The 19,846-nt window shown below is 45.2% G+C and overlaps 1 protein-coding gene across 1 annotated transcript in view; it reads left to right on the top strand.

The window, feature by feature from the left end:
* LOC121578159 (calcium/calmodulin-dependent protein kinase type 1-like) overlaps nucleotides 1-19,846 on the top strand; it is a 69,432-nt gene that overhangs the window by 40,189 nt on the left and 9,397 nt on the right. Inside the window, exons 3-4 of the mRNA XM_041892312.2 lie at nucleotides 8,987-9,118; nucleotides 13,448-13,522. Of these exons, the coding sequence (XP_041748246.1) occupies nucleotides 8,987-9,118; nucleotides 13,448-13,522 (207 nt within the window). The remainder of the gene's footprint in view (nucleotides 1-8,986; nucleotides 9,119-13,447; nucleotides 13,523-19,846) is intronic.

Raw genomic sequence — 19,846 nt, 5'->3', positions numbered from 1 at the left:
TCACTCTTTCTGCACCTGTGTGTGTGTGTGTGTGTGAATGTGTATGTGTGTGTGCGTGCGTGTGCACGTGCATGCGGAACAAGGGGAATGAGTCACTCCTGAGAGCATAAACAGAAACCAAACAGCCCAATAAGTCCAAACTGCCGTGGGACGATGAAGGAGGAGAAGGAAACAACACCAGATAGATAGATAGTAAGGTAGGTAGGTAGGTACAGTAAGATAGATACAGTAGGTAGCTAAGTACAGTAAATAGATACAGTGGGGAAAAAAAGTATTTAGTCAGCCACCGATTGTGCAAGTTCTCCCACTTAAAAAGATGAGAGATGCCTGTGATTTTCATCATAGGTACACGTCAACTATGACAGACAAATTGAGAATTTTTTTCTCCAGAAAATCACATTGTAGGATTTTTAATGAATTTATTTGCAAATTATGGTGGAAAATAAGTATTTGGTCACCTACAAACAAGCAAGATTTCTGGCTCTCACAGACCTGTAACTTCTTCTTTAAGAGGCTCCTCTGTCCTCCACTCGTTACCTGTATTAATGGCACCTGTTTGAACTTGTTATCAGTATAAAAGACACCTGTCCACAACCTCAAACAGTCACACTCCAAACTCCACTATGGCCAAGACCAAAGAGCTGTCAAAGGACACCAGAAACAAAATTGTAGACCTGCACCAGGCTGGGAAGACTGAATCTGCAATAGGTAAGCAGCTTGGTTTGAAGAAATCAACTGTGGGAGCAATTATTAGGAAATGGAAGACATACAAGACCACTGATAATCTCCCTCGATCTGGGGCTCCACGCAAGATCTCACCCCGTGGGGTCAAAATGATCACAAGAACGGTGAGCAGAAATCCCAGAACCACATGGGGGGACCTAGTGAATGACCTGCAGAGAGCTGGGACCAAAGTAACAAAGCCTACCATCAGTAACACACTACGCCGCCAGGGACTCAAATCCTGCAGTGCCAGACGTGTCCCCCTGCTTAAGCCAGTACATGTCCAGGCCAGTCTGAAGTTTGCTAGAGTGCATTTGGATGATCCAGAAGAGGAATGGGAGAATGTCATATGGTCAGATGAAACCAAAATATAACTTTTTGGTAAAAACTCAACTCGTCGTGTTTGGAGGACAAAGAATGCTGAGTTGCATCCAAAGAACACCATACCTACTGTGAAGCATGGGGGTGGAAACATCATGCTTTGGGGCTGTTTTTCTGCAAAGGGACCAGGACGACTGATCCGTGTAAAGGAAAGAATGAATGGGGCCATGTATCGTGAGATTTTGAGTGAAAACCTCCTTCCATCAGCAAGGGCATTGAAGATGAAACGTGGCTGGGTCTTTCAGCATGACAATGATCCCAAACACACCGCCCGGGCAACGAAGGAGTGGCTTCGTAAGAAGCATTTCAAGGTCCTGGAGTGGCCTAGCCAGACTCCAGATCTCAACCCCATAGAAAATCTTTGGAGGGAGTTGAAAGTCCGTGTTGCCCAGCAACAGCCCCAAAACATCACTGCTCTAGAGGAGATCTGCATGGAGGAATGGGCCAAAATACCAGCAACAGTATGTGAAAACCTTGTGAAGACTTACAGAAAACGTTTGACCTGTGTCATTGCCAACAAAGGGTATAAACAAAGCATTGAGAAACTTTTGTTATTGACCAAATACTTATTTTCCACCATAATTTGCAAATAAATTCATTAAAAATCCTACAATGTGATTTTCTGGATTTTTTTTTCTTAATTTGTCTGTCATAGTTGACGTGTACCTATGATGAAAATTACAGGCCTCTCTCATCTTTTTAAGTGGGAGAACTTGCACAATTGGTGGCTGACTAAATACTTTTTTCCCCCACTGTACAGTAGGTAGGTAAGTACAGTAAGATAGATACAGTAAGGTAGGTAGGTACAGTGCCTTGCAAAAGTATTCATTCCCCTTGGCGTTTTCCCTATTTTGTTGCATTACAACCTGTAATTTAAATGGATTTTTAAAAAAGTATGAAAAATTATGAAAAGTATGAATAGTTATTCACGCTCAAGTTTTCTGTTTTTTTGTATTATTTCTTGTTAGTTTCACAATAAAAAATATTTTGCATCTTCAAAGTGGTAGGCATGTTGTGTAAATCAAATGATACAAACCCCAAAAAAATCCATTTTAATTCCAGGTGTAAGGCAACAAAATAGGAAAAATGCCAAGGGGGGTGAATACTTTCGCAAGCCACTGTAGGTAGGTAGGTAGGTTGGTTGGTTGGTTGGTTGGTTGGTAGATAGATAGATAGATACAGTAAGATATATACAATAGATAAATAGGTAGGTAGATACAGTAAGATATATATTTCTGTGAGGTTGTTTTACAGCAGGTAATGTCTCTTGCTGCATCTGTCTCTGGTTGCACGGCATTGTTTGTGTGGCTGTGTGTGTGTGTGTTTCAAAGTGGTCTATTGAATAATTCACAATGGTGACATTGCTGTAGTGCCTCTAAAGTGTTTTGCCATGTGAAGTTATCCTAAATAGCAGCGAGAGAGAGCGGCTCGTGAAAATAAAAAACGACATGTTTTACCAACTCAATAATAGATAGATGAAGTGCAGTTTTTGTGGGTGTCAGACAGGGTTGGGTTGGGTGATGTGGATGGATTGTTATGATGGCTGGTGATGGTGAGTGAGAAAAAACAGTAATTATTTTGTTTATACAGCCTCTTCTCTGCTCTGGCCCAGGGCCCACAGGACCTTGCTGCCATGACACAAACTGCTGTGGGAGAGAGCCTAGGGTGCTGGCCTGGGACGTACCGTGCAGTGCTTCTGGGGTTGGATGAGGGGACGGACAGCATGTGATGTGCCTGGTTATAATAACTCGCCCTCCATAGGGAAACCCTCCATGGGTGGAGAGACAACCTGTGGTGCTGCTGGGAAGGATGGGGTGGGATGAGAGAGGTGGGGTGGGAGTGATGGGGTGGGACGGATGGGATGGGATGAGAGAGATGGTGTGGGAGGGATGGGGTGGGAGGGATGGTGCGGGGGTGGGATGAGAGAGGTGGGCTGGGAGGTGTGGGGTGAGATGAGAGAGATGGTGTGGGATGGATGGGCGGATGGTGCGGGATGGGAGGGATGGTGTGGAAGGGGTGGGAGGGATGGTGCAGGGTGGGGTGAGGTGAGGGATGGTGTTGGGTGGGAGGGTTGTGTGGGATGGGAGGGATGGTGTGGGAGGGATGGGAGGGATGGTGTTGGGATTGGAGGGATGGTGCGGGTGGGATGGGATGGATGTGTGGGATGGTGTGGGAGGGATGGTGCAGGTGGAAGGGATGGGAGGGATGGTTCGGGGTGGGAGGGATGGTGTGGGAGGGGAGGGATGGTGCAGGGTGGAAGTGATGGGAGGGATGGTGTGGGGTGGGAGGGATGGTGTTGGATGGTAGGGATGGTGTGTGAGGGATGGTGCGGGGTGGGAGGGATGGTGTTGGATGGGAGGGATGGGAGGGATGGTGTGGGATGGGAGGGATGGTGTGGGATAGGAGGGATGGGTGGGAGGGATGGTGCGGGATGTGTGGGATGGGAGGGATGGTGCGGGGTGGGAGGGATGGTATGGGAGAGATGGTGTTGGAAGGGAGGGAATGGTGCGGGGTGGGAGGGATGGTGCGGGGTGGGAGGGATGGTGTGGGATGGTGCAGGGTGGAAGGGATGGTGTGGGATGGGAGGGATGGTGTGGGATATATGGGATGGGGTGGGAGGGATGGTATGGGATGGGAGGAATGGGAGGGATGCTGTGAGATGGGGTGGGGTGTTATTGTTATTGGATGCTAGCATGCTAGTTAGCTATGGTGTCATAGTTAGCTAGCTGAATAAAGTGGGTTGAGTCTATTCCTTTAAACATTGAACCGCTGTGGTTCACAACAATTCTGATTTCTAAAGGTGGAAGTTGGGAGAGTTTTTGTTCGGGTGGTTCAGTGAAACAATTTTAGTTTCTGAGGTAGAAGTTTTTGGTGAGGGAGGCCCTGCTCTCTCCTCTCCCAGATGCTTAGCTCATTTCATTCCGATCTCCTCTGCATTTTTGTAGCCATTTGCTACAGCCTGTCAACTATGCCTCTGCCTATCCCTGTTCTCTCCCTCTCTGCACAGGCTACACAAACGCACCACACCGCGTGGCTGCTGCCTCTCTAACCTGGTGGTCCCTGCACGCACCCCACACCTGGAGTTCCAGGTCGCAGGCAGCCTCTGGAACTGCCGTTCTGCTGCCAACAAAGCTGACTTCATCCCAGCCTATGCCAACCTCCAGTCCCTCGACTTCCTGGCGCTGACGGAAACATGGATCACCACTGAAAACATTGCTACTCCTACTGCTCTCTCCTCGTCTGACCATGTGTTCTCGCATACCCCGAGAGCATCTGGTCAGAGGGGTGGTGGTACAGGAATCCTCATCTCTCCCAAGTGGACATTCTCAATTTTTCCCCTAACCCATCTGTCTATCTCCTCATTTGAATTCCATGCTGTCACAGTCACTAGCCCATTTAAGCTTAATATCCTTGTCATCTATCGCCCTCCAGGTTCCCTTGGAGAGTTCATCAATGAGCTTGACGCCTTGATAAGTTCCTTTCCTGAGGATGGCTCACCCCTCACAGTTTTGGGGGGATTTCAACCTCCCTATGTCCACATTTGACTCATTTCTCTCTGCCTCCTTCTTTCCACTCCTCTCCTCTTTTGACCTCACCCTCTCACCGTCCCCCCTACTCACAAGGCAGGCAATACGCTTGACCTCATCTTCACTAGATGCTGCTCCTCTACTAATCTCACTGCAACTCCCCTCCATGTCTCCGACCACTACTTTGTTTCCTTTTCTCTCTCGCTCTCCTCCCACACTACTCACTCTGCCCCTACACAGATGGTAATGCGCCGCCGCAACCTTCGCTCTCTCTCTCCCACTACTCTCTCCTCTTCCATCCTATCATCTCTTCCCTCTGCTCAATCCTTCTCCCTCCAATCTCCTGATTCTGCCTCCTCAACCCTCCTCTCCTCCCTTTCTGCATCCTTTGACTCTCTGTGTCCCCTATCCTCCCGGCCGGCTCGGTCCTCCCTCCAGCTCCGTGGCTTGATGACTCATTGCGAGCTCACAGAACAGAGCTCCGGGCAGCGGAGCAGAAATGGAAGAAAACTAAACTCCCTGCCGACCTGGCATCTTTTCCTCCCTCCTCTCTACATTTTCTTCATCTGTTTCTGCTGCTAAGGCCACCTTCTACCACTCTAAATTCCAAGCATCTGCCTCTAACCCTAGGAAGCTCTTTGCCACATTTTCCTCCCTCCTGAATCCTCCCCCCTCCTCTCTCTCTGTGGATGACTTCGTCAACCACTTTGAAAAGAAGGTTTACGACATCCGATCCTCGTTTGTTAAGTCTAATGACACTGCTGGTCCTGCTCACACTGCCCTACCCTATGCTTTGACTTCTTTCTCCCCTCTCTCCAGATAAAATCCTGCGACTTGTGACTGCAGGCCGCCCAACAACCTGCCCGCTTGACCCCATCCCCTCCTCCCTTCTCCAGACCATCTCCGGTGACCTTCTCCCCTACCTCACCTCGCTGATCAACTCATCCTTGACCGCTGGCCATGTCCCTTCCGTCTTCAAGAGAGCGAGAGTTGCTCCCCTTCTCAAAAAACCAACACTCGACCCCACTGATGTCAACAACTACAGACCAGTATCCCTTCTTTATTTTCTTTCCAAAACTATTGAGCGTGCCGTCTTTAGCCAACTCTCTTGCTATCTCTCTCAGAATGACCTTCTTGATCCAAACCAATCAGGTTTCAGGACTGGTCATTCAACTGAGACTGCTCTTCTCTGTGTCACGGAGACTCTCCGCACTGCTAAAGCTAACTCTCTCTCCTCTGCTCTTGTCCTTCTAGACCTGTCTGCTGCCTTTGATACTGTGAACCATCAGATCCTCCTCTTCACCCTCTCCGAGCTGGGCATCTCCGGCGCGGCTCACTCCTGGATTGCGTCCTACCTGACCGGTCGCTCCTACCAAGTGGCGTGGCGAGAAGCTGTCTCCGCACCACGTGCTCTCACCACTGGTGTCCCCCAGGGCTCAGTTCTAGGCCCTCTCATTTTCTCCCTATACACCAAGTCACTTGGCTCTGTCATATCCTCACACGGCCTCTCCTATCATTGCTACGCTGACGATACACAACTAATCTTCTCCTTTCCCCCTTCTGATAACCAGGTGGCGAATCGCATCTCTGCATGTCTGGCAGACATATCAGTATGGATGACGGATCACCACCTCAAGCTGAACCCTGGCAAGACGGAGCTGCTCTTCCTCCCGGGGAAGGACTGCCCCGTTCCATGATCTCGCCATCACGGTTGACAACTCCGTTGTGTCCTCCTCCCAGAGTGCGAAGAGCCTTGGCGTGACCCTGGACAACACCCTGTCGTTCTCCGCTAACATCAAGGCGGTGACCCGATCCTGCAGGTTCATGCTCTACAACATTCGGAGAGTACGACCCTGCCTTACACAGGAAGCGGCACAGGTCCTAATCCAGGCACTTGTCATCTCCCGTCTGGATTACTGCAACTCGCTGTTGGCTGGCCTCCCTGCATGTGCCATTAAACCCCTACAACTCATCCAGAATGCCGCAGCCCGTCTGGTGTTCAACCTTCCCAAGTTCTCTCACGTCACCCCCCTCCTCCGCACACTCCACTGGCTTCCAGTTGAAGCTCGCATCCGTTACAAGACCATGGTGCTTGCCTTTGGAGCAGCGAGGGAACGGCACCTCTGTACCTTCGGGCTCTGATCAGTCCCTACACCCAAACGAGGGCATTGCGTTCATCCACCTCTGGCCTGCTGGCTCCCCTTCCTCTGCGGAAGCATAGTTCCCGCTCAGCCCAGTCAAAACTGTTCGCTGCTCTGGCACCCCAATGGTGGAACAAGCTCCCTCACGACGCCAGGACAGCGGAGTCACTCACCACCTTCCGGAGACATTTGAAACCCCACCTCTTTAAGGAATACCTGGGATAGGATAAAGCAATCCTTCTACCCCCACCCCCACACACACAGCGGAGTCGCTCACCACCTTCCGGAGACATTTGAAACCCCACCTCTTTAAGGAATACCTGGGATAGGATAAAGTAATCCTTCTACCTACCCCCCCCCCCCCACCCCCCACCCCACAGCGGAGTCACTCACCACCTTCCGGAGACATTTGAAACCCCACCTCTTTAAGGAATACCTGGGATAGGATAAAGTAATCCTTCTACCCCCCCCACCCCACAGCGGAGTCACTCACCACCTTCCGGAGACATTTGAAACCCCACCTCTTTAAGGAATACCTGGGATAGGATAAAGTAATCCTTCTACCCCCCCACACACAGCGGAGTCGCTCACCACCTTCCGGAGACATTTGAAACCCCACCTCTTTAAGGAATACCTGGGATAGGATAAAGTAATCCTTCTACCCCCCACACACAGCGGAGTCGCTCACCACCTTCCGGAGACATTTGAAACCCCACCTCTTTAAGGAATACCTGGGATAGGATAAAGTAATCCTTCTACCCCCAAAAAAAAAAAAAAAAAAATTGTAAAGTGGTTATCCCACTGGCTATAGGGTGAATGCATCAATTTGTGAGTCGCTCTGGACTAGAGCGTCTGCTAAATGACGTAAATGTGCCCTTGAGCAAGGCACTTAACCCTAATTGCTCCTGTAAGTCGCTCTGGATAAGAGCGTCTGCTAAATGACTAAAATGTAAATGTAAATGGGTGGGGTGGGAGGGATGGTGTGGGAGAGGTGGTGAGGGATGGTGTGGGATGGGATGGTGTGGGTTGGATGGGGTGGGAAGGGATGGTATGGATGGGATGGTGTGGGATGGGAAGGATAGGACAGATGGTGTGGGAGGGATGGTGCAGGGTGGGAGGGATGGTGCAGGGTGGGAGGGATGGTGTGGGATAGGAGAGGTGGGAGGGATGGTGTGGGATAGGAGAGGTGGGAGGGATGGTGTGGGATAGGAGAGGTAGGAGGGATGGTGTGGGATAGGAGAGGTGGGAGGGATGGTGTGGGATGGGGTGGGGTGGGATGGGAGACACAGGATGTGCCTGGTTAGAGACTGGCCGTGGGGACACATTCCCTGGGTAGAGAGGTGCTGTCTGCTGGGCTACTGGGATAGCTGTGCCTGGTTATAGCTGCTATGGGGATCCCCTCCTAGGGTGGAGAGAGCCTACAGTGCTGGGAGGGATCATGGGAAGGATAGGATGGGAGACCGGCAGGATGTGCTTGGTTAGACCATGGGGATCCCCTCCCAAGGTGGAGAGAGCCTGTGGTGCTGGGAGGGAAGGGAATTGTGGACACTGGACAGAATGTGCCTGCTAATAGTGACTGGCCATGGGGAATGGGTTAGGGTTGGACAGGTTGTGCCTGGTTAGGCCATGGAAAATGGGTTAGGGTTGGACAGGTTGTGCCTGGTTAGGCCAGGGGGATCCAGGGGGATACCCTAACTTGGTGTGTGTTCTCGGTGAGGGGGAAGGCTCTGTCTGTACCCACATTCGCCCCACCATGAGTCATGCAGCTCACGTGCAAACACTGTCTGTGCAAAGTGAGCCACACACACAACACACATAACACACACACACACACACACACACACACACACACACACACACACACACACACACACACACACACACACGCACACAGGCTGGACACTCGCCTTATTTCCCGGGAACTCCACCAATTTATTTGAGCCAGACTCTTTCCTCTTATTTAAATGTCACTATCGTTTTAGTAACTTACCTCAGAGACAGCAAGCCTTATTGACTTGGGGTCTTGGGACCAAGACTAGCTGCCTCGATTTTTCATCGGTGGCATACGTTCAGCAATCACCCTTTAACACAGTTTACTGCATATGATTTGTTAATGTACAGCATTTGAATTGGTCTTTGCAGTTAATAAGTGTAACTATAAGTGTGTGTGTGTGTGTGTCATGTTTTTGAATAATGGTGTTTCCTGTGCTCCAGGGGGGCGTTCTCGGAGGTGGTGCTAGCGGAGGAAAAGGGGACCCAGAGGCTGGTAGCCATCAAGTGTATCCCAAAGAAGGCTCTGGAGGGCAAGGAGAACAACATTGAGAATGAGATCGCTGTGCTGCACAGGTCAGTAACATAGAGAATTAGATCACTGTGCTGTACAGGTCAGTAACATAGAGAATTAGATCACTGTGCTGTACAGGTCAGTAACATAGAGAATTAGATAATTGTGCTGTACAGGTCAGTAACATAGAGAATGAGATCGCTGTGCTGCACAGGTCAGTAACATAGAGAATTAGATCACTGTGCTGTACAGGTCAGTAACATAGAGAATTAGATCACTGTGCTGTACAGGTCAGTAACATAGAGAATTAGATCACTGTGCTGTACAGGTCAGTAACATAGAGAATTAGATCACTGTGCTGTACAGGTCAGTAACATAGAGAATGAGCTTGCTGTGCTGCACATGTCAGTAACATAGTCAGTAACATAGAGAATGAAATTGCTGTGATCCACAGGTCAGTAACATAGAGAATGAGATCGCTGTGCTGCACAGGTCAGTAACATAGAGAATGAGATCGCTGTGCTGCACAGGTCAGTAACATAGAGAATGAGATCGCTGTGCTGCACAGGTCAGTAACATAGAGAATGAGATCGCTGTGCTGCACAGGTCAGTAATATAGAGAATGAGATCGCTGTGCTGCACAGGTCAGTAACATAGAGAATGAGATCGCTGTGCTGCACAGGTCAGTAACATAGAGAATGAGATCGCTGTGCTGCACAGGTCAGTAACATAGAGAATGAGATCGCTGTGCTGCACAGGTCAGTAACATAGAGAATGAGATCGCTGTGCTGCACAGGTCAGTAACATAGAGAATGAGATCGCTGTGCTGCACAGATCAACACAACACACTGCAGCTTACCGCACCACACCACCACATAAAACAATATCCTTAATAATAGCAGGTTGTTTGCCCATCATAAGTCATTGAAATGACTTAATAGTCATTATGGTCAGGGTCATGAAAGAGGCTGAGGGATCATAACACACAGGTTCTATCAATGTAAAGGATTGACTGCATGGTATTGATTGGCTCATCATAGTAATGTACAGCAGAGCCAGCTTGATGTAAAGCAGTAGTATTTTATTTTTATATATTTTATTTTTTTATTTCACCTTTATTTAACCAGGTAAGCCAGTTGAGAACAAGTTCTCATTTACAACTGCGATCTGGCCAAGATAAAGCAAAGCAGTGCGATTAAAAACAACAACAACACAGAGTTACATATGGAATAAACAAAAACAAAACGTACAGTCAATAACACAATAGAACATCTATACAGTGTGTGCAAATGTAGTACGTTATGGAGGTAAGGCAGTAAATAGGCCATAGTGCAAAATAATTACAATTTAGTATTAACACTGGAGTGATAGATGTGCAGAATATGATGTGCAAATAGAGATACTGGGGTGCAAATTAGCAAAATAAATAACAATGTAAATAACAATATGGGGATGAGGTAGTTGGGTGGGCTAATTACAGATGGGCTGTGTACAGGTGCAGTGATCGGTAAGCTGCTCTGATAACTGATGCTTAAAATTAGTGAGGGAGATAAGTGTCTCCAGCTTCAGAGATTTTTGCAGTTCGTTCCAGTCATTTGCAGCAGAGAACTGGAAGGAATGGCGGCCAAAGGAGGTGTTTGCTTTGGGGATGACCAGTTACATATATCTGCTGGAACGCATACTACGGGTGGGTGTTGCTATGGTGACCAATGAGCTAAGATAAGGCGTGGATTTGCCTAGCAGTGATTTATAGATGACCTGGAGCCAGTGGGTTTGGCGACGAATATGTAGTATGTGGTTATAGTATATGTGGTTATAGTATATGGAGGTCAGTGGAGAAGGGGGACTGGCTGGATTCATGTCATGTTATGGTATAGTATGGTATGGTATGGTATGGTATCTATGTGTCAGTAGAAACAGTGGGGTTGTTCACCAGAAATGTCAGGAGTAAAGAAGATAGCCCTATTTTTAGTGTCCTTGTTGCCAGGGTAACATCACACACAGGGGCGGAGGGAGATTGTGTGTGTGTGTGTGTGTGTGTGTGTGTGTGTGTGTGTGTGTGTGTGTGTGTGTGTGTGTGTGTGTGGAGTTCCCTTCAGCAGTGTGATGAAGGAAGAGAAAGAGAAGGAGAAAGAGCAAGAGAGAGAGAGAGAGAGACCATGTTAGAGACATATATTTCCCTCAGATTACAGAGATCCATAAAGAATTCGAAAACAAACCCAATTTTGATAAACTCCCTTATCTACTGGGTGAAATACCACAGTTTGCAATCACAGCAGCAAGATTTGTGACCTGTTGCCACAAGAAAAGGGCAACCAGTGAAGAACAAACACCATTGTAAATACAACCCATATTTATGTTTATTTATTTTCCCATTTGTATTTTAACTATTTGCACATTGTTACAACACTGTATATATACATAATATGACATTTGAAATGTCTTTATTCTTTTGGAACTTCTGAGTGTAATGTTTAATGTTAATATTTATTGTTTATTTCACTTTTGTTTACTATCTACTTCACTTGGTTTGGCAATGTTAACATACGTTTCCCATGCCAGTAAAGCCCTTAAATTGAAATGGAATTGAATTGAATTGAATTGAGAGAGAGAGAGAAGGGGAGAGAGAGAGTGGTGGGTATTGATGGAGAAGTAAACAGAGTGTGATACAAATAAATACTCATAGTCAGACACTGACTCAGATCCCAACACACTCCTTTCTTTACAGCCACAACACACAGTGTCACATATCACCTACATGACTGCTTATAACAACAGAGCTTCAGCCTTGGTTGTCTCTTTCTTGGTTTGTGTATTACCAATGCTGTTCTTGCCAGTGTATTTCCCCCAGTCACTGTAGAACTCCCCCTAACTGTAGAACTCCCCCTAACTGTAGAACTCCCCCTAACTGTAGAACTCCCCCTAACTGTAGAACTCCCCCTAACTGTAGAACTCCCCCTAACTGTAGAACTCCCCCTAACTGTAGAACTCCCCCTAACTGTAGAACTCCCCCTAACTGTAGAACTTCCCCTAACTGTAGAACTCCCCCTAACTGTAGAACTCCCCCTAACTGTAGAACTCCCCCTAACTGTAGAGCTCCCCCTAACTGTAGAGCTCCCCCTAACTGTAGAACTCCCCCTAACTGTAGAGCTCCCCCTAACTGTAGAGCTCCCCCTAACTGTAGAACTCCCCCTAACTGTAGAACTCCCCCTAACAGTAGAACTTCCCCTAACTGTAGAACTCCCCCTAACTGTAGAACTCCCCCTAACTGTAGAACTCCCCCTAACTGTAGAGCTCCCCCTAACTGTAGAGCTCCCCCTAACTGTAGAGCTCCCCCTAACTGTAGAGCTCCCCCTAACTGTAGAGCTCCCCCTAACTGTAGAACTCCCCCTAACAGTAGAACTTCCCCTAACTGTAGAACTCCCCCTAACTGTAGAACTCCCCCTAACTGTAGAGCTCCCCCTAACTGTAGAGCTCCCCCTAACTGTAGAGCTCCCCCTAACTGTAGAGCTCCCCCTAACTGTAGAGCTCCCCCTAACTGTAGAGCTCCCCCTAACTGTAGAGCTCCCCTAACTGTAGAACTCCCCTAACTGTAGAACTCCCCTAACAGTAGAACTTCCCCCTAACTGTAGAACTCCCCCTAACTGTAGAACTCCCCCCTAACTGTAGAACTCCCCTAACTGTAGAGCTCCCCCTAACTGTAGAGCTCCCCTAACTGTAGAACTCCCCCTAACTGTAGAGCTCCCCCTAACTGTAGAACTCCCCCTAACTGTAGAACTCCCCCTAACAGTAGAACTTCCCCTAACTGTAGAACTCCCCCTAACTGTAGAACTCCCCCTAACTGTAGAGCTCCCCCTAACTGTAGAGCTCCCCTAACTGTAGAACTCCCCCTAACTGTAGAGCTCCCCCTAACTGTAGAACTCCCCCTAACTGTAGAACTCCCCCTAACTGTAGAACTCCCCCTAACTGGCTAGCTTGGACACTGGCGAATTCAACGTCAGGGGCTGGATCCATTTTCTGGCAAGAGATTATGAAGCACTCCTCTATGTCAGAGACCACTGTTTGATGTGGGGAGAAAACAACTGGCCCTACGATATGACTAGTTCTGTATTGATTGGATCCTGTAGAGAGCTTTTTCATTGAGCATTAGACCAATGTTTTTGTTTGTGGTGCTTCTACACACTCTTACACATAGCAATGGTGCCACTTGGCGATCATATGACAGTATTGAGAGTGAGACACCGTGGGGCATAGCACTGCTGAAAAACATTGGGAATAGCGCTGCTGCATTAGCAGTAGGTTGTTGTTCATGTTGTCAGGGCTGGCAGTGTGCCCATAACAATATCCCTGTATTTCTGTCTTACTCACTGTCTTTTTGTCTTTCTTTTCAGAATCAAGCACACCAACATTGTTTCTCTGGAGGACATCTTTGAGAGCACATCCCACCTGTATCTGGTCATGCAGCTGTGAGTCTCCTCTTTCTCCTCTCCTCTCCTCTCCTCTCTCTCTCTCTCTCTCTCTCTCTCGCTCTCGCTCAATTCAATAGACTTTATTGACATGGCAAGTTAAATTACTTACATTGTCAAATTATACATATAACGAAAATGGTGGAACCAACAGCAATAATAATAGTAGTAGTGGAAATGGGATTACCATTAATAGCAACTACAACAACAATATTAATGAGAATAATAATACATTAAAGCAATAGTAGTCGACCAGTCTCAACATGACTGAGAAGACACATGGCATGGTATGAAAGCCAAAACAAAACTAAATGGGAAAATAATATTGACATTACATTGCACTTTTCACTGGCTGTCCCTCAGTTTGTGGCAGGAGGACACATATTTGTCTGTTCACCCAATAAATATTCGATTTTTTCTTCATCTTTTATAGTTTCAAATTCTTTGTACTGATAATTTTGGGAAATAAATATTCTCTTAGGTCTGAGTATTTGTCACAGTGTAATAGGAAATGCAGCTCTGTCTCTACCTCTCCCCTGGAGCAGAGTGAGCACAGCCTGTCCTCTCTGGGCAGCCAGGTTTGCCTGTGACGACCGGTCTCTATAGCCAGACTGTGCTCTCTTAGTCTGTACCTAGTCATTGTTTTCCTCAGTTTTCTATCAGTCACAGTGGTCAGATAGTCTGCCACCATGTACTGTCTGTTTAGAGCCAAATAGCATTGAAGTTTACTTTGATTCTTTGTGGTGTCTTTCCAATAGGTGATATATTTTTCTTTTTGCTTTGTGATGATTTAGTTGGGCCAGATTTTCTGAGTGCTGTCCTGAGGCTCTATGAGGTTGGGTTGGATTAGTGAGTCTCAGAACCAGCTGGCTGAGGGGACTCTTCTCTTGTGTGATGGAATGTTTTGGGGTCACTTGTTTTTAGATGGTTGTAGAATTTGATGGATCTTTTTTCTATTCGAATAAGGAGGGGGTATTGGCCCAATTCTGCTCTACATGTGTTATTTTGAGTTTTTCTTTGCACTTGCAATACAGTCTTGCAAAACTCTGCATGCAGAATTTCGATTGGACTAAGTTGCTTTGCTGCAGGAGGGACTGGTGCACTTCACAAAATAGATGGCATCATGAGGATGGAAAATTATGTGGATATATTGAAGCAACATCTCAAGACATCAGTCAGGAAGTTAAATGTTGGTCGCAAATGGGTCTTCCAAATGGACAATGACCCCAAGCATACTTCCAAAGTTGTGGCAAAATGGCTTAAGGACAACAAAGTCAAGTTATTGGAGTGGCCATCACAAAGCCCTGACCTCAATCCTATAGAAAATGTGTGGGCAGAACTGAAAAAGCGTGTGCGAGCAAGGAGGCCTACAAACCTGACTCAGTTACACCAGCTCTGTCAGGAGGAATGGGCCAGAATTCACCCAATTTATTGTGGGAAGCTTGTGGAAGGCTACCCGAAACGTTTGACCCAAGTTAAACAATTTAAAGGCAATGCTACCAAATACTAATTGAGTGTATGTAAACTTCTGACCCACTGGGAATGTGATGAAATAAATAAAAGCTGAAATAAATCATTCTCTCTACTATTATTCTGACATTTCACATTCTTAAAATAAAGTGGTGATCCTAACTGACCTAAGACAGGGAATTTTTTCTAGGATTAAATGTCAGGAATTGTGAAGAACTGAGTTTAAATGTATTTGGCTAAGGTGTATTTAAACTTCCTACTTCAACTGTACGCCTTCAATATGGGGAAACACTGAAGCAATACAAACACACACTAAGAACAAAAAAGGAACAGCACATTAGAAATCAGCTGGATGTAATTGAGGAATCCATAGAATCAAACCACTTCTGGGAGAATTTGAATAAATTAAACAAACCTCATCATGAGCAATTGGCTATCCAAAATGGGGATATGTGGAGAAATCACTTTGCAAACCTCTACAGCAATATAACAAAGAGCCCAGAACAACAAGATATACAAGAAAAATTACAAATCCTTGAATCAGCAGTCAAAGACTATCAGAATCCTGTGGATACCCCAATTACAGAACAATATTTATTGGAAAAACTATGCACTCTCCAGCCCAAAAAGGCCTGTGGTGCTGATGGTATTTTAAATGAAATTATCAAATATACAGACCACAAATTCAATATGGCTATACTCAAACTCTTCAACATTATCCTCACTGCAGGTATTTTCCCCAATACCTGGAACCAAGGATTGATCACACCAATCTATAAAAATTGAGACAAATTTGACCCAAACAATTACAGAGGAATTTGCGTTAACAGCAACTTTGGGAAAATTCTCTGCAGTAACATAAATAGCAGATTACATAATTTCCTTGATGAACACAACGTCCTAAGCAGAAGCCAGATTGGATGTTTTTTTAAATGATCGTACAATAGACCACATTTACACCCTCCACACTCTAATTGACAAACAAGTCAACCAAAACAAAGACAAAATCTATTCGCGTTTTGTAAACTTCAAGAAAGCGTTTGATTCAATTTGGCACAAAGGTATTTTTTATAAACTAATAGAAAGTGGTATGGGAGGGAAAACATATGATGTTATTAAATCAATGTACACAAAAAACAAATGTGAGGTTAAAATTGGCAACAAGCAAACAGACTTCTTCTCTCAGGGACGTAGAGTGAAGCTTCCCACAATTAATTGGGTGAATTCTGGCCCATTCCTCCTGACAGAGCTGGTGTAACTGAGTCAGGTTTGTAGGCCTCCTTGCTCACACACGCTTTTTCAGTTTTGCCCACACATTTTCTATAGGATTGAGGTCAGGGCTTTGTGATGGCCACTCCAATACCTTGACTTTGTTGTCCTTAAGCCATTTTGCCACAACTTTGGAAGTATGCTTGGGGTCATTGTCCATTTGGAAGACCCATTTGCGATCAAGATTTAACTTCCTGACTGATGTCTTGAGATGTTGCTTCAATATATCCACATCATTTTCCTTCCTCATGATGCCATCTATTTTGTGAAGTGCACCAGCATGATGCTGCCACCCCTGTGCTTCACGGTTGGGATGGTGTCCTTCGGCTTGCAAGCAGCCCCCTTTTTCCTCCAAACATAATGATGGTCATTATGGACAAGCAGTTCTATTTTTGTTTCATCAGACCAGAGGACATTTCTCCAAAAAGTACGATCTTTGTCCCCATGTGCAGTTGCAAACCGTAGTCTGGCTTTTTTATGGCGGTTTTGGAGCAGTGGCTTCTTCCTTGCTGAGCAGCCTTTCAGGTTATATCAATATAGGACTCGTTTTACTGTGGATATAGATACTTTTGTACCTGTTTCCTCCAGCATATTCAAAAGGTCATTTTCTGTTGTTCTGGGATTGATTTGCACTTTTCGCACCAAAGTACGTTCATCTCTAGGAGACAGAATGAGTCTCCTTCCTGAGCGGTATGATGGCTGCGTGGTCCCATGGGGTTTATACTTGCTTACTATTGTTTGTACAGATGATCATGGTACCTTCAGGTGTTTGGAAATTGCTCCCAAGGATGAACCAGACTTGTGGAGGTCTATTTTTCTGAGGTCTTGGCTGATTTCATTTGATTTTCCCATGATGTCAAGCAAAGAGGCACTGAGTTTGAATGTAGGCCTTGAAATACATCCACATGTACACCTCCAGTGAATTATAAGTGAAATAATCTGTCTGTAAACAATTGTTGGAAAAATTACTTGTGTCATGCACAAAGTAGATGTCCTAACCGACTTGCCAAAACTATAGTTTGTTAACAAGAAATTTGTGGAGTGGTTGAAAAACGAGTTTTAATGACTCCAACCTAAGTGTATGTAAACTTCCGACTTCAACTGTATATGTTTGTTGTCTGGGTCTCCGTGTTTTTTATTAGATATATTTCTCAATGACTTTCTTAGATTTTTGCAATCATTATCAAACCATTTTTCATTATCTATTATTTTTGGTTTGCTCTTATGTTTCTTTAGATTAGCCAATGAGGCTAATTTGTCAAATATAAAGTTTATGTTCCAAACGGCCAAATGTACACCTTCATTGCTGTAGGAGAATGTTAAGGCTAAAAAGTTGTCCAGGAGAGATTGTATTTTTTGGCTACTAATGGATTTTTGGTAGATTTCTGTACTGTTTGCACTCCATCTATAGGCCTGTTTAGTACCATGTAATTTATTGGACCGTGAAACTTCATGGTTGGGTTCTGCTCTTCTCAGATTCACTGTGATTTTACTGTGGTCTGAGAGAGGTGTTAGTGGGCTGACTGTGAAGGCTCTGAGAGACTCTGAGTTGAGGTCGGTGATGAAGTAGTCTACAGTACTGCTGCCAAGGGATGAGCTGTAGGTGTACCTACCAAAAGAGTCCCCTCTTAGCCTACCATTGACTATGTACAGACCCAGTGTTCGACAGAGCTTCAGGAGCTGTACTCCATTTTTGTTTTTCACTTTGTCATAGTTGTTTCTGGGGGGGTATGTGGGGAGGGAAAGGTTGTTGCTTCCCGGTAGGTGTTTGTCCCCATGACTGTTAATAGTGTTTAGTTCTTCTGCTGTTCTAGCATTTTTTTATGTAACTTATTTTTTAAACTTTATTTAACCTGGAAAGGCTCATTGAGATTTGAAATCTCTTTTTCAAGAGCGTCATGGCCAAGATAGGCAGCACCAAGTCATTACACAATTACAGACAGACAACATGAAAAACGACAAGTAATCTAGTAAACATCCATAGAAATCACAGGAGCATAACAGAATCATAAAACAGCAATTAAAAAACATTGACCTGTCAAGGAATCAGCCTCAAAATCCTTCATCAATGATTGAAAAACACCAATCGGGACAAGTTCTTCCAGTTTAAAAGTATGTTGTAAGGCGTTCCAAGACGATGGCGCAGAGTACATAAAAACCCTTTTACCAAATTCAGTTCGGACATTTGGAACAGTTAGCAGGATAAAGTCCTGAGAATGAAGGGAGTACCCACCACATTTCTGAAGAATAAAAATGCCCAGATAAAATGGTAGTAAACACAAAATGGCTTTGTAAATAAAAGTATACCAGTGACTGAGCCTACGAGTGACTAGAGAAGGCCATATATAGTATATAAAGTGCAATGGTGCGTAAGGGTTTTGCAGTTTAAAATAAATCTCAATGCTCCTTGATAAAGGGTGTCAATTGATCTCAAACACTGAGCGGAAGCATTCATATATAAAATATCTCCATAGTCTAGTATAGGCATACATGTAGCTGATCATAGGCTCCTTCTGGATTCAAAAGAAAAACAAGCCTTATTCCTAAAATAAAATCCCAACTTCAGCTTCAATTCTTTTGTAAGTTGTTGAATATGCAATTTAAAAGAGAGACTGTCATCAATTAAAATTCCAAGATATTTATATGAGGTTACAACCTCAATCTCATTGCACTGACAGGTAGTAATAGTTGAAAGGTTCAGTGGTCTGTTTCTTGCTTTTGAAAACACCATTAGTTTAGTTTTGTCAGCATTGAGGATAAGCTTCAATTGACACAAGGTATGTTGAACAGTATAAAAAGCAGTTTGCACATTTTAGAAAGCTTTTGTGAGAGACGAGGCACAACAATAAATAACAGTATCATCAGCATAAAAGTGAAGTTGCATTTTGCACATTTTTGTCTAATTTATTTATATAAATAGTGAATAAGAGGGGACCAAGTACAGAGCCCTGGGGCACACCATTACAGACAGACAATTTAACAGACATGAGCCCATCAAATTGAGTGCACTGAGTTCTATCAGACAGATTGTTACCAAACCATGCAACTGCATGCTCCGAAAGACCTACACGCGACAATCTGTCTCAGTATAGCATGATCAACTGTATCAAAAGCCTTAAAGAGATCAATAAAAAGTGAGACACAGTGCTGTTTTTTGTCAAAGGCTTCAGTGATATCATTTAAAACCTTCATGGCTGCTGTAATTGTGCTATGCTTCTTCCTGAAGCCCGATTGGTACATTGATAAAATAGAGTTAGTATATAAAAACTATTTTAGCTGTTCACTATCAAGGGTTTCAAGTATTTTTGCCAGGGTAGACAGCATTGAGATTGGCCTATAATTATTGAAAATTGTTGGATCTCCCACTTTTAAGTGGTAGGACAAATGCTGATTTCCAGATCCTTGGAATTTCATTACATTCCAGGGTTAGATTGAACAGATATGTAAGTGGTTCAGCTATGAAATCAGCTGCCAGTTTTAAAAAGCAGGGATCAAGAAGATCAGGACCTGCAGGCTTTCTCTGATCTAAGGATTTCAGGGCTTTATGTATCTCAGGGCTTTATGTACCTCCTGCACTGAGAACGT

The sequence above is a fragment of the Coregonus clupeaformis genome, chromosome 12, assembly GCF_020615455.1.
Source record: "Coregonus clupeaformis isolate EN_2021a chromosome 12, ASM2061545v1, whole genome shotgun sequence".
Lineage (NCBI taxonomy): Eukaryota > Metazoa > Chordata > Actinopteri > Salmoniformes > Salmonidae > Coregonus > Coregonus clupeaformis.
The sequence above is the reverse complement of the archived record's forward strand: the minus strand, read 5'-3'. Positions and strand labels throughout refer to the sequence as shown.